This window comes from Rhynchophorus ferrugineus, unplaced genomic scaffold (assembly GCF_030347505.1).
Source record: "Rhynchophorus ferrugineus isolate W39M unplaced genomic scaffold, kcgeb_rfMv2 rfM9, whole genome shotgun sequence".
Lineage (NCBI taxonomy): Eukaryota > Metazoa > Arthropoda > Insecta > Coleoptera > Curculionidae > Rhynchophorus > Rhynchophorus ferrugineus.
The window spans coordinates 36,614,183-36,628,656 of NW_027472588.1; the positions used below are offsets into that span (position 1 = coordinate 36,614,183).

Consider the following 14,474-nt stretch of genomic DNA (forward strand, 5'->3'; position numbering starts at 1 on the left):
AACATGAAACTTTAAAGAAACAAAAGGAAATGAAATTCATTTGGGTAAGTTATTTCTAATAAAATCAGAGAGAAATATGATTACAACTAAAATATCAATATTTGTTATATTAAGTGAAATCCTATATTATGAATGCTATATTACAAAAAGCGCTTATAGGGTTTTACTTCATGGTTGGTGTAGAAAAGTGATCACATATTTTTGTAGAAATATAAATAACTTGATTATTGATAAATAAATAATATCAATTTATTTTACATATTGTTTTATTTTCTCTTTATTCTTACAAAAATTATTTTAAAATTAAATAGTTTTATAAGTTCTTCTTATTACCTTTATTATCTCACAGATATGAAAATTGTATCAATAAACTCATCAAAATTTTAACTTAGGTTTAACTGAGTTTTAAGGAAAACTTTAAGTTGATTTATATTATATTCTTCAAATATACGTATAATTTACAAGAACTTGCAACGTCGCAAATCCAAATTCTTGTAGGCACGTCGGGAAAATCACTTGGTGCAGGGTTATGTCATGAAATCCTAGAAGTTCTACGGTCAAAAGTGTTACTATAGTTAACATACCATAATTTATATGATACCAGTTGAGGTGCACACAAAAGGCACTGGTTAGAGTTGTGAGGATTCTTGTTTAGTTAATTTCACTCTTGAAGATAGTGTTGATGTCTTAATAACAGATGAATGATTTTATATGTTTTAATTAATTCTAAAACATTTTCCTAATAAGACAAATATCCAAAGAATAAATAATTGGAGGAAATAAGGGACGAAGAAAAGCCGTTTAATTAACTTCAGTATAGTATTTTATTTAGAAAAAATGGACGCTTTCATTTACGCCCTTTTATCTCATAATTAAGTAAATTTCAATGTACAATAAAGTAGGAGCAAGGCGCCTTGAAAAAATAACAACCAATCTCGACAACATCCACGTCAAAATATATCGCGGACATTTAAACAACACTAAAACATTCACATAAACAACAATGAAAATTCGATAACCGAATACAACCTTCATCATTGGTTCAAAAACAAATCTCATATAACTATGTACAATATATTAAAGCATACCATCAAATATAATATAAATTACTTTATCCAATAGAAATAGGTATTTGTTTCAAAATGATTCAACACACTTCTTCCGCGTCTGCTTCGGTGTTTCCTTTAGGTATTTTAGGATCGTCAATTTACAACAAAACAAACAAATAACCAAACATACGCACAAAACAAATTGGTGGCGTTTTATTCTTTCTTTAGCGACGTATATTAAAAAAGTTGCTTTAATTAAATGAATATTTTACAGCACTAGATCCTATACAAAAAAAAATGTTCAGTGTAATTATATTTGGTCAGTGATTATTACCTGATTCGTAAAAACATGCATTTCTAAAATAGTTTCGTAGTTTTTTCTTTATTTAGCAAGACTATTAGAAATCGGACAATTACAGAGATAGAGAATTAAGTGAATTTGTTGTATATGATACTAACATATGTCCAAGAAGAATGGGGTTAATCAGCTGAATACTGAGTTTAGCCTAAAAGGTGTTAAAAAAATTTGTATTGAGGTAAATATTCGCAACATTGTGAGACCACTTAATGAAATGAACGAATTTATATACATCTGAAGAACATAAACCATTGTTAAAATATGAACTCAGTCAATGACTGAAGAAAGTGAAAATAGTGAAGGATAAGTATGTGCTGAGGTAAGTACCGTCAACAATTGGCAATATTTTGAGACTACTGTGAAATAGATGAATAAACATCTGCAGAATATAGGTCACTGTTGAATCAATTCAAGAAGTATTTAACTGAAATATATTTTAGAGTGTGTTTCAATAAATTAGTTTTTATAGCACTATATTTCCATTAAACAACTTTCAGAATCTCTAGAGCCAATATCCTCATTTGTATAAGTTGTTAAGACACCAATACTGTCTTCAATAGGTAGATCTATTTGAGAAGATTTATAAAATAAATGATATAGTTATCTCTAGTATTCAATATAGTGTATCTGACACAAGGAGGAGTAGTGCAAACAATATGGCAGATCAACGGCTATATCAGGACTAAAAATCCTCAAAATAATGAGTAAGTTCATTGCAAATAATTAAAATAGCGTTAATAAACAGTGACTTAATGAAGAAATGCTTTTTCAAATGAGAACGATAAAACATTAAGTTTATTTCTAATACCGATCTTGTAAAAGAAAGTTATAGATTAATTGAGGAAATAGGTCCTTATGAATAAGCCCAATTTAAATTAACAAGACGCCATTATGCAGTCATATGGCAGTGTTGTCTTAGGTGAAAAAAGTTGTTGTGAATGATCCTAAAAGTTTATGAATGCTTCATTTAAACTTGGTAATATGGTAACGCTCTGTTATAACTTGCAAAATCTACGAAAACCTTATATAGAAGCATTCTTTCTTACTCCTTCTACTTACCAAATATTGCTCTTTCTGATTACTACTTATTTCGATTGATGTCGGATTAAAAATATACCAAAAAATTCTCCTTAAGGACCTCAAAATATAAAGCATATCTCTGATTCACTTATTACCAATAAAAATGGGAAAAGGTTGTGACTTGTGATGAAAAATATTTTGAATAAAGCAGAAAATTGTGTTGTTTCACAATGAATGACCAGTTTTGTTCTTCAATGATTTCCAACAGTCTTGCAAATTTATTTTCAGATTCTATCCTTTTGATACGTCTTCTCGCTAAAAACTAAACTAAACCTACAACGACTAAAAATCTCATCTATTTTTTGTTCATAGTTTTTTTTTGTTTGTTTGATTGTCTCAAATTTTGTACAAAACCAAATAATAGAACATTTTCCGAAACACCACATTATTCTACAAGAGAGAAAGGAAACAATGGTCTTGATCATTGCACAGTGATCTTAACATTGTCGATACAAAGAAACACGTAAATATATAAAAAACAAACGATATAATCTGAAAATAATTATTACAATATAATTATAAATGTCTTTTATTGTTGTTTCTCTTTTTGTTTAACTTCGTTTAATAATATAAAAATCAAGTAAACATTGCAATGCATGAACTTACTTATCATTTGAATATTTCTAATATTAGTGCAAACTTCAACATTTTTCCTATATATATTAATCATCTTTAATTATAATTTCTAGAATCAGTCAAATATACTGACGATATATTTTTTATTATTTTTAATATCACTGAGTTAAGTTGGTAGGTAACTATGTTAAATCAAAGAGAGTGTATAATTTCAGATTAGATCTCAGTTCTTTTAATTTGAATTAACTAGTTGGGTTGTCTTCAGCAGATGGGTCGTCATGCTACTCGTGTTCGAAACCATTCAGACAGGCGAGTGATAATAAATTGATGTATTCATTTAGTTAATTAAATAATACTCTATAGTTTTGTTGTTGTTTATCCTTGGAATATATATTAAAACTATTGTTCTTACTTAGGTTAAAATAAATTACTAAAGGGACATTCTAGTCTAGACATTTGAAAAGATCGATTTTTTTTCACATTTTAAAAGATTTACCTTTTAGGAATATGCTTTTGACTGTTTTAAAACAAATTTTCGCACAGCTGTAATTTGACAATTTGGATATTGTTTAACTATGATAAGATGAGAGATAGTTTAGAGAAGGCCCAGAACAAATTTCAAGTGATTCGGTTCAATTGAACTTGAGATATTATTTCAAACGTCTCGAAAAAGTGGTAACTATAACTCCGATATATATATATTAAATAATTTAAATTAGGCTTAAAAGCTTTGAATATAAGAGAGAAAATCGATGTCTTCAAATTTCTGGACTAGATTAGCCCCTTTTATTCATTTTATTTTAATATCATGATTACTAATGAATGTTTTAATTATTTTAATAAATATTTCATGGTTTTGAATATCGATAGATGTCGCCCCTTCTGCTGGTTCTTATACAAAAAAAAAACGAGAATTATAATAATAATTGTTCTAAGATAATATTTGTATGGTATAAAATACAATACGCATTTGTTTAATAAATAACAGTTACCTCTTCATACAAATAAATTAAAAAAATACTAAGTTATAGCTACATTTTTAAAGCTTGAATGGTTTCATTTTTAATTTTAAACTTTACAGATGACTTAAAAATTGAGCTCTACTCAAATATGGCACCAAGATGGTCAAATATTATTATTTCTTAATAAGTTCTATCGTTATATTTAGTTTGATAAATCACATTAAATACGGAACATCTCATTGAAGAAGTCAGCGGTCCTACGAACGTTCGTTTCGGTCGGGTAACGGACGTCATCAAGATCGACGTGATACCGGTTAGAGTGAATTATTATGAATGAATTATTTTAAGCGGTTCGTAATCGTTCGTCCGGTGGTTTTCCATCGATGGTTCCGTCACCCGACCGAGGAAACGTGCCGGTTCATTCGTAGTACCTCTGAGAGCCTTGAGTGTCGGCTCGATCCTCCAGTTCAATGGCACCGAACCGCTCCAGCAACTCCTTCCGGTAGTTTCGGCCTTCCTGCTTGCTCTTCTCGATCGCGGTCGTGTTGTGCCTCCTGCTGGTGCCCGCGCCGCCTCCGTAATCGTCCTCTGGGTCGAAGCCGGTGGTGCGCTCGTCCCTGTACGCCCTGGGTATCTGGGGCTTGTAGTAAACGTCGGCGGCGACCGGAGACAGCTCGTCCTGGAGTTCCTCTGCAATGGGCTGCTCCGTAGAAAGCCTCCACTAGATGGCGTTGAGGGCTTTCCGCGAGGAGCTCTTGTGTGGCGCCGGGGCCGGGTATTCCAGGTCGTCTCTGTTTCTGAGATCGCGCGGGGGCGGTACCCTGTCCATCGGCCGGTCTCGGTACTCGTCGGCGGGCAGATGATGGACCGAGAGGTGGTCTTTCTCCGAGTATTCGTCGTATTCACGGTCGCGTTCAAGCCGGGCCCTACCGATCCGGTGATGAGCGGTGTGAAAGGTGGATACTGTACGGACAAAATATCGGTGGTTAAGAATTTTACGATATCTGATGGGGATTATCATAAAATATTAGAACAACGACAACCTTCCTCAGAAACTATGCTAAATGTACAGCGTCAAATCACGTCAATGATAGATACTCCTAACTATGCACTCCTAATAACTTACCAGAAGAAGACTGATCGAACACTGAGATAAAAAAGTGAAAAATATTCCATGAAAATTATCTAACTACCAGGTAAGTTGGTAATGACCTTCCGATTTCTGTAAAATACATGTTATGATTTGATAAAAATGTAACTTAGTTCTACTCAAAACCATTACCAGATATTAACATGAAAATAAGTTAAGTTCCGCCAACATAACAACGTTATAGATTTATAATTTTTTGAAAATGTTTTGTGACCGAAACTGTGGATTTGAGGCACGTATCACAGACTTAAGGGGTGTATGCCTCAGCAATACAATTTGTAAAATGTAGTTTCGACAAGAACGTCCTGGTTGTCCAGAAACGATTGAAGATGCCGAATGATAAGAGTTATTCTGTGAAGTCAGCACAAACTCAAAAACAATTGTCGGAAAAGTTAAATGTATGAAATGAAATGAGTGATAGGTAAATAGAAATTCGAAAAATTGTCAGTGAAATGCTGCTGCAATGATATAAAACCTGGAGAACAAAGTTAATACTAATAGTTAATACACTATAGAAAACAAGTGATCAATTTTAACGTCCACAATAAACTCAAGAAGACATGATAAAGTGATTTTTCAGCCTGATCACGTGCTGTCTCATACGATAAAATCAGTCAAAGAAGTGTTGAAATCACTTGGATGAGAAGTTCTATCACACTCGCCGTACTCTCCAGATGTTACTTTATTCGACTTCCACCTTTTAGCATAACTGGAACAGAGTAGTATTTCACTCATTTCAAAAGGCGTTAAAAATGGCTCGACGAATAGTGTAGCTGGAGAGAAGAGAAAAAGAAAAACTGTTCTTTTGGAATGACATCAAAAAATTGCCTGAGAGATGGATAAGATGATGGAGTCAGGTGGCTATTACTTTGAATAAATACATTTTAACTATCCATTATTAAAAACGGAAAGGAATTACCGACAAACTTGGTGTATAAAATACGATAATACTTTAGATGTTATATAATAACCGAATGATAATATTAAAAATTAATTGTGAAACATGTATTGTAATAAGTATAAAATTACTCAAATATATTGAAAGCACCAAATAAAGACTTTTTTTTTGTATATAATCAAAAATAAATGCCAATGATTAAGCTCAAATTTAACTATGCTACAACTGTTTATGGAGTATATTTTAAAAACAATAATTATACTGAAAACCGTTAAAAAGCTTCAACTTTCATATCATAAACATTATATTAATATATCGAACAAAAAACTCAAAATAACTTATGAAAATGTTGGGTAATTGCATTTATTTCATCAACGAAACTTAATGGAGAAAAATCGAAGTATCAACATAAATAATTTAATCCAACTGTTAAAATCGATAGTTTTAACGACTTTATACAGAAAACAACAGTTTTTTTATTTATAATATCGAACTATTTAGTATATACGGACATTCATTACTTTGGTTGTTTGATTTGAGGAAATTTGCTGCCGATGTCCATCTATGCCATTAAGAAACCCATAGTTATACTATTCCGTCATATACCAACTGTCGGTTACGGTTATGTCAATAACAAGGAACACCAAAGATCAAAAGGACAGAAAAATTATATCAAAAAGGTGCAATAAGTATAAAGGGTTCACTGTTGCAGGTCGAATGGGAAATTCTTCAGCAGGCGTCGTATTCACCAAACTTCACGCCTTCTGATAATCATTCTTTCAGATCGACATTGCATGTCTTGTCTGAACTGCGACAAGACCAAACCACCATCGTTCTTTCGACACAGTATCACCATGTAGCCAGAAAGAAGGAAAAATGTACACAATGACGGGGGATATTGTGATTAATATATATTGAACTATAATAAATGTCATTTTAAAGTGAAAATGACCAGAATACATGCAAGTAACTAATACAAACAATATTATTAATGTATTATATGATTATATTGGATTGAGGGATTATTCTCATCCTCCCACTTGAGGTGTTTTAGCTTCCTTCTTAATAAAAAACAATAAAAATTGGAATAGGCCTCTTACGTATCCTTTTTTTGTTGATATATAGAGAACAACTAATATAACGATGTCATATACGAATAAATTATATATTTCCATAAATAATAGTATAAAATGGTATATGAAAGTAAAGAAAAAATGACTAATAATAAAAAAGAATATGAAGTACAATAGGAGAATATGAAGTACTTATATGATAGGTATATAACCTCATTTTTACAATTTTGTTCTTCGGACATTAAATTATATATGAAATAGAAATATTTTCATGCTTTTGATTAATTTCTAGATATTGGAGACCCTGATAGAGAAAGGTACAAGGAGAACACTAAGTTGGTAACCACCAAAACATCTCCAAGAGTCTGTAACAAATGATAAATAATCAAAAAATGTAGGTCTTGCATGCATATGTCTTTCAACTCATGAAAAGTTTCTTTTTGTGGAAAATTGGGAAGGATGGTGAAACGTAACATATTTCGAGTACCCACTTCATTGATGTCAAAGTAGAGTATCCACATAAAAAAATGTACTGTGTACTCGGTAATACATAAAGTTGATGATATATTGTCAATTCTTGGAAAACAATTAAGTGACAATTTCGGAACACTACAACAAACAAATGAGAAAACTGAGCAAAAAACATAATCAGAAAACTCAATTTTTTGTAAAGAAACACTGTTATATTAGTAGCATGACAACGTTTGATCATATATTGTAACCATCATCAGAATATCCCGTTTCATTTATGATGGGACGGTCTCCTGTATGCTATGTATTTACCAGATGCAGCCAGCATCCGACTGCCATCTGTTTCGGATAATTTGACATGCCTTTGTGAACAACCAAAAATACTGAACCATGTGCTTTCGCGGCAATAGTCTGAGAAATGGCACAAGGTCATAGAAATAAAATATAGCAATTAAAGGACAATATTTTATATATGACATAAATTATGTAATAATCTCTAGATATTCATAAAACTAATATATAAAAACATACTTGTTGATGTTGATAAGGCAACTAAATATTACTGTTGATATTTTAAAAGTTCTTCATTAATACAAGACTAACTAATCTAGTTTCTATGTTATTAAATATGTCTTTTTACAGGAATTAAAAATACGTAACAGACCATCCAACATATATAATAAATAAATTTAATTTTTAGTATGTGAATACTTTTGTGAATTTGTTAAAGGCCATTACATATTTTTAATGTTATCAAAACCAAAACATTAATTTAAAAAAAAAACACGACAAATCAAAACCAAACCCAAACCTCGCGCCGGCAGGTGGCGCCACTAAAACTTACAAGAACCCACAACTGTCAGGCGAACAAGTCCGTGGAACCCGCCCGCCATATTTTCCCCGGACTGGGGGCCACACTCTCTGCGCGTGCGCATTTTTTAACGAGCAAAAAGCGGTTGCAGCAAAGCGAAATAGAAAAGAAGAAGAAAATAGAGTTAAAACAATAGAAAACGTGATTAAAAAAATTACAGAGAGAAAAAAATAACTTAACCTTATATGTTAAATGTTTGGCGGTATTGGGGTCATTGAACCTGAGAAATCTGGAAAATTGCTACCATTAGTCGATTTTGTCTTGTTATTGTTAAAAATCGGTCAACGTTCAGACATAAGTAAGTTAAAAAGACGAGACCTGTTCAAAAAATAAGGGGAATATTTGTATGTTTCGAAGCAATTTTATTTATTCTTCTATATTTGTTAAATTTGTTAAAATAGCCTGCAGAGATCTTCAGCTATGCCACCTATCTTCCAATTCAAAAATCGCTTGCAAATTTGGGACTTCAAATTTTCCCTTATTTTTTGAAAACACATTAAGTATATTATGTAACATAATTAATTAAATAATCATTCTAGAGGAATTCATTAGGTTTTTCTTTATAATAGTTTTTATGTTTAGAGTTCATAAACAGTAATATTTTATATTAATTTTATTTTATAGTACTACTAAGAATTCATAATGGATATTATGATTTTTAGGTCTGCTTATTTTTATAACAGTAGTATTTCCTTAGTAAGGGTTATATTTTTATATAACGAACAACTTAACATATTAAGGAAATATATTTGATTGCTAAATAGTACTGCCAGGTGTACCGGAAAGTCTTAACCGTTTTTTTCTCCAAAAAAACTACAAATGTTGAAGAAAATGAAAAAATATATTTATTCAATGTAACAGGTCAATTGAAAAGTCTCTGGCCTACCATAGTAAAGCACATTTTTTTGCCAAAATTAGTTTTTTTATTCAACATAATTACCTTCAAGGGTGATACACTGATTATAGCGACACTCCAACCTTTCGATACCATTTTTGTAGTACGATTTGTCTTTTGCTTCAAAAATAGGCCTCCATTTCGGAGAACACCTCTTCATTCGACGAAAATTTCTTCCCAGTGAGCATTCTTTTGAAATCTGAGAACAGGAAATAGTCGCTGCGGGCCAAATCTGGAGAATATGGCGGAATGAGGAAGCAATTCGAAGCCCAATTCATGGATATTTGCCATCGTGTTTTTCACTGACTTGTGACAAGGTGCATTGTCTTGGTGAAGCAGCACTTTCTTTTCCTTTAAACGCGGCCGTTTTTTCGGCGATTTCTTCCTTGAAACGGTCCAATAATGGTATGTAATAGTCGCTGTTGATGGTCCTTCCTTTTTCAAGGTAGTCAATGAAAATTATTCCTTGCGCACCCCAAAATATAGACGCTATAACCTTGCCAGCCGACTCTTGCGTTTTCCCACACTTTGGAGCGGGTTCATCTTGTGCAATCCACTCGGATGACTGTCGATTGGACTTCGGAGTGAAATGATAGAGCCATGTTTCATCCGTTGTCACATATTGATGCAAAAATTCGGATTTTTTATATTTGATCATCTTCAAAAACTGTTCCAAATCATCATCTCGTCATTGTTATTGGTCAAAAGTGAGCTCGCCCGGCACCCACTTTGCACAGAGTTTCTCATACCCAAATATTCGTGAATGCGTATCATGTACACATTCAGTTGATGTTTTCAAAGTGTCTGCTATTTCATACAATTTAAATTTGCGTTCATTCAAAATCATTTTGTGGATTTTTGAAATGTTTTCTTCGGTAACAATCAGTTTTGGGCGTCCATTGCGTTCAGCGTCTTTGGTTCTCATTTCACCACGTTTAAACTTAATACCAATCCTTGACGGTTGATTTTCCTGGGACAGTGTCCGGAAACTCGGCATCAAGCCAAGTTTTTGCTTCAACTGCATTTTTCCCTTCAAAAAGCAATATTTTATAAACACGCGAAATTCCTTTTTATCCATTTTTTCCACAATAACAAAAGTTACTTCACTCAAAATACTATAATTCACAAACTGATGATCCAACAGCTGTCAAATTTATACACGCATCTTTTGAGGGTTAGGGCTAACTAAAAAATATATGGATTTAATTCAAGTAGCGCCATCTATGTGTCAGGCCGGGGCCTTTTCAATTGACTTGTTAGTGGTCATTTGATTCTATACATCTTGTCCATCTTTCAGGCAATTTATGAATGCCATCCCCAAAATACTATTTGTCCTTTGATAAAAACTATTCATCGAAACATTTTTTAATTTCTTTGAAATTGGCAAAGTGCGGCTCTGCAAGCGCGTGTTCCATTGATACAAAAAAAAATAGTCGGACAGGAGAAGGTCCGGAGAGTAAGGTGGGTGCGATATTATGTCCGATCCAAGCACTTTCAACGCCTCCTTGACAGGTTTTGTTTTATGAAACGGCGTGTATCGTACTTTAAATTCACTTAGCGTGTCTTCTGGCCCATTTTGGACGTTTTTCGAGCCCCTTTAATGCTCTTTGTCCAATCAGTCTTGTAGTTTCGCATATTCAAAGTTCGTCAGTCGTTCAGTTTTCAAAGAACCAGAAAGTTATTTGTCTTGGACATCGAAATCATCACTTTCGAGACCACGCCTCACATATTTTTAAGGTTAGAATATGCTCGTGACACAGTTTTAGTGACATTTTTCGTTGGATTAATTAAGAAAATTAATGCGTGCCGCAAATGCACATTTTCAAGCACCAAACATGACATTTTCAAAGAGATGTAAATCTATGAAAGAGTTAATTTCACAAAATATAACATATATAGTTTTGAAGCTTGATGTTAATAGAACATAACATAACATATGTGCCAAATCATAAAATTGCATACTTGAGACAAACCACATCTGTTACAAAAGCGGTAAGGACTTTCCGGTACACCTGGTAATAACTAATAATACAGTAGTAATAACTAATTACCATTATGTTTATAAATTGACCAGATACGAAAAGACAACAGAAAGACAAACAATTTGTGGGCCTTGCTACATCTCTAGAAAAAAAAGATGGTTACTTTTCCAACATTTTTATTGATCACATTTGATTCTTGGACCCTTCAGTTATACAATCATCAATTAGAAAGTAATATATACTACCTATATAGGAGAGAAGGTAACTAATAATTATTGTAATAAAAACATTGTGTGTTGTGTTGTAAGGGTATGAGTAATAAGGTTAGATGCTGTTAGTTATATTAAAATCTTGTACAAATAATAAAAGCGTTAAATATAGTATAAAACATATAGAGTTGTTCAAAACTATGTATAACATTTTGGTCTGGAAAAAAACAAACAAACAACAAATTTTAAATATCACTGGGATATGTATATGAAGTATATACATACTTTTTGGACAACTCTATAAAATGTTTTACATTTCAATGCTGTTTAACAATCGATTTCTACACGCGATCTACTGTACTTTTCATCGTATTGCTTTGGTACCACCTTGATTGATTTTTTTTATTTAAAATATTATGGCTTTCGTTTTGAGACGTTACACTAGTTTAAGTTTTTCTGTTTTTTTTTTCACTGGCTTAAATCTTGCATAAACTACTAAAGGATGATATTCAAAAGTCATTTTGCTCAATTTTTATATGTCAATTATAGAGTTACAATGTACAACTGGTCGAGATTTTGTACATCCGAAGACATGTATTTTAAGATATCAAATTCTTTCAACTTGTTATATTTAGTGTACGTAATTAAGGATTACAAGAAAATGAACATAAACGCAACAATGTCAGACAATATATTTTTAGATTTTCTTAATTATTTTTTTCTTATCTTATTTAGATTAATTATTTATATTTTTACTGTGTGTTAATGTGCGTTAATGTCTACAATTTAATATTATATACTTTTATAGTACTGTAACTAGATTGACATTTTAATTATTATTATTAGCTAGATCTATAAATGTTATTTATTATTTAATTAATAATCAGGTGGAATGGAAAAATGAATTAAGAGTAATACAAACAAATTTAGTTAATAGAAAAGGAGTAGACAGGTAGAAAAACACCAGAACATCTTTGGTTAATTTGAGATTTTAGTAATTATATTATTCACCATACATTTTGTAATTTACAGCAACTTTTAGGTCTGTATTGAATTAAAGTTTTGTTCAATGCGGTCCTTGGGTATAACAGAAGTAACCGTTTATTCTATAATATAAAGCGCCGCATAACAATATAACATTATATTACATTGTATATCATAATTTAATGCTATAAATAGTAACATAACATATTCTCTTAGAAACATAACTCAAAGTTGAGTATATCTTTAACATATTCTTCAATAAAATCTTTAATTATTACGTAACCCCCTATAGTGCAAAATAGTCGATTATTTCGATTGTATTCAATAACTAATAATAAATCGAGTAAGAACTGTTTAAACGGTTTAATTAAAATTATGTTGCTGATTTGTATAGTAGTTAAGCTGATGATGATTTTTTTAAAATTTAAGATGATTTAATTATTCTTTCTTTTATTATGGAAACAATAAGTAAATTACGCATATTCTATCACAAATCGTCTAAATAATTGCGGTTTTGTTCTATCCAACAAGAAAATAGGTTGAATAGTGCAAGAAATTATTTTTATTATTTTTATAATTTTTAATATGAACAGAGTTAATAGATATTCAGTTCCATAGGCAACTTTGGAGAAATGTTTCCCCACGTCCAACATTTAGATGGCAGTAAAATAGCCTTTTTGTCTCATTTTATTCATTTGTTTGAATCCGTTGCTTATTTCTTTTGGGTGTCAATTTCGTGACGTGGATGTGTGCAGGATATAAAGAAGAGAAGTGTCCCAAATCCCAAATTATCTGGAGCTTTTGTATATATATCAGCCAGATTTTGTTTATAAATAAATTCATAAAGCTTATATATAAACATATACTGCGTTATAAGTTAACTTAGCTTTCACATATTTAGTAATAAATGAGTGATAGTTGTAAGATATTAGCCAGAGATTAAAGCTAAAATATGATAAAATGTTAAAATTATGAAGGAATATATGATTACGCTACAAGAGTACTTTTATAGTAATGAAGTATTACCCCTTAAAAAGTTTCTTATGAAAGGAGCATATATTTTTTAAAGGGTTAATTTATTTAAAGACTTTGGCTATGTATCCCGATCAATATATTTTGGCTTCAGGATACTTAACCAAGATGAAGTGATATGAATTTTCACGAGTTTGAAATCCCTCAACAACTATAATAAAAAGAAATGAAATTAAATGGATTTTTTGTATATAATCTGGTATATATAAGTTTATAGGGACTAGTATAATATACTTAGCAACTCCATGAAGATCTATTTATTATACTGTGTGTTGGTTTTTAAACTGTCTCTGTTATTTTCTGTCTCCGTCTTTGTTATTATGATTCTACCATGTCAAAGTCTCCCCAGATATTTTAAAACTTTCCTTTCTAAACCTACAAGAGCAATTTAAACTCAATTTAACCGATTAAATTACTTGAATGGTGATCATAGTATCATCTAGATATTGGAAATTACGAAACTTTTCTCCATAGAAATCTATTAAGTTGTCTATGAAGCTCTATGTTAACATTTAACAACCGTATAGTCAACCAGATGTATCTATCACAGCGGTACCAAGCAAAATAAGCTCCAAAGCAACCTTGAGCAAAACGATCAATGCAAAAGCTAAAAAATCCAATATCAATGCAAAATAACCGAACAACGTTTCAGTAACGACGAGCCACATGCAGTGTCTTTATAAAAATGATAGTGATTCTAAAGAATCTACAGAGTCCCAACTTTGCAATCCTATATATCTAATACCAGCTGAACTACCTCTAGAATCATGATGAGGGTATCCGTAAACGTCATGATGCGCTAGAACAAACACGTTAGTTGTTAGTTAAAGCTAGTTAGTGGGTGAGCTAATGATAATGTTAGGATAGCACGTCGAAAGATTGAG

The 14,474-nt window shown here is 31.6% G+C and overlaps 1 protein-coding gene across 14 annotated transcripts in view; it reads right to left on the minus strand.

Moving 5' to 3' along the window:
* Window positions 1-800: 800 nt before the first annotated feature.
* Ca-beta (Calcium channel protein beta subunit) overlaps window positions 801-14,474 on the minus strand; it is a 227,268-nt gene continuing 213,594 nt past the window's right edge. For 7 of the 14 annotated variants that reach the window (XM_076414731.1, XM_076414730.1, XM_076414733.1 and 4 more), the window contains 2 exons: window positions 14,348-14,389; window positions 801-4,988 (listed from right to left, as the gene is read on the minus strand). In XM_076414731.1, the coding sequence (XP_076270846.1) occupies window positions 4,747-4,988; window positions 14,348-14,389 (284 nt within the window). In that variant the 3' untranslated portion in view covers window positions 801-4,746. The other 7 variants (XM_076414740.1, XM_076414744.1, XM_076414743.1 and 4 more) reach the window with 6 other exon arrangements.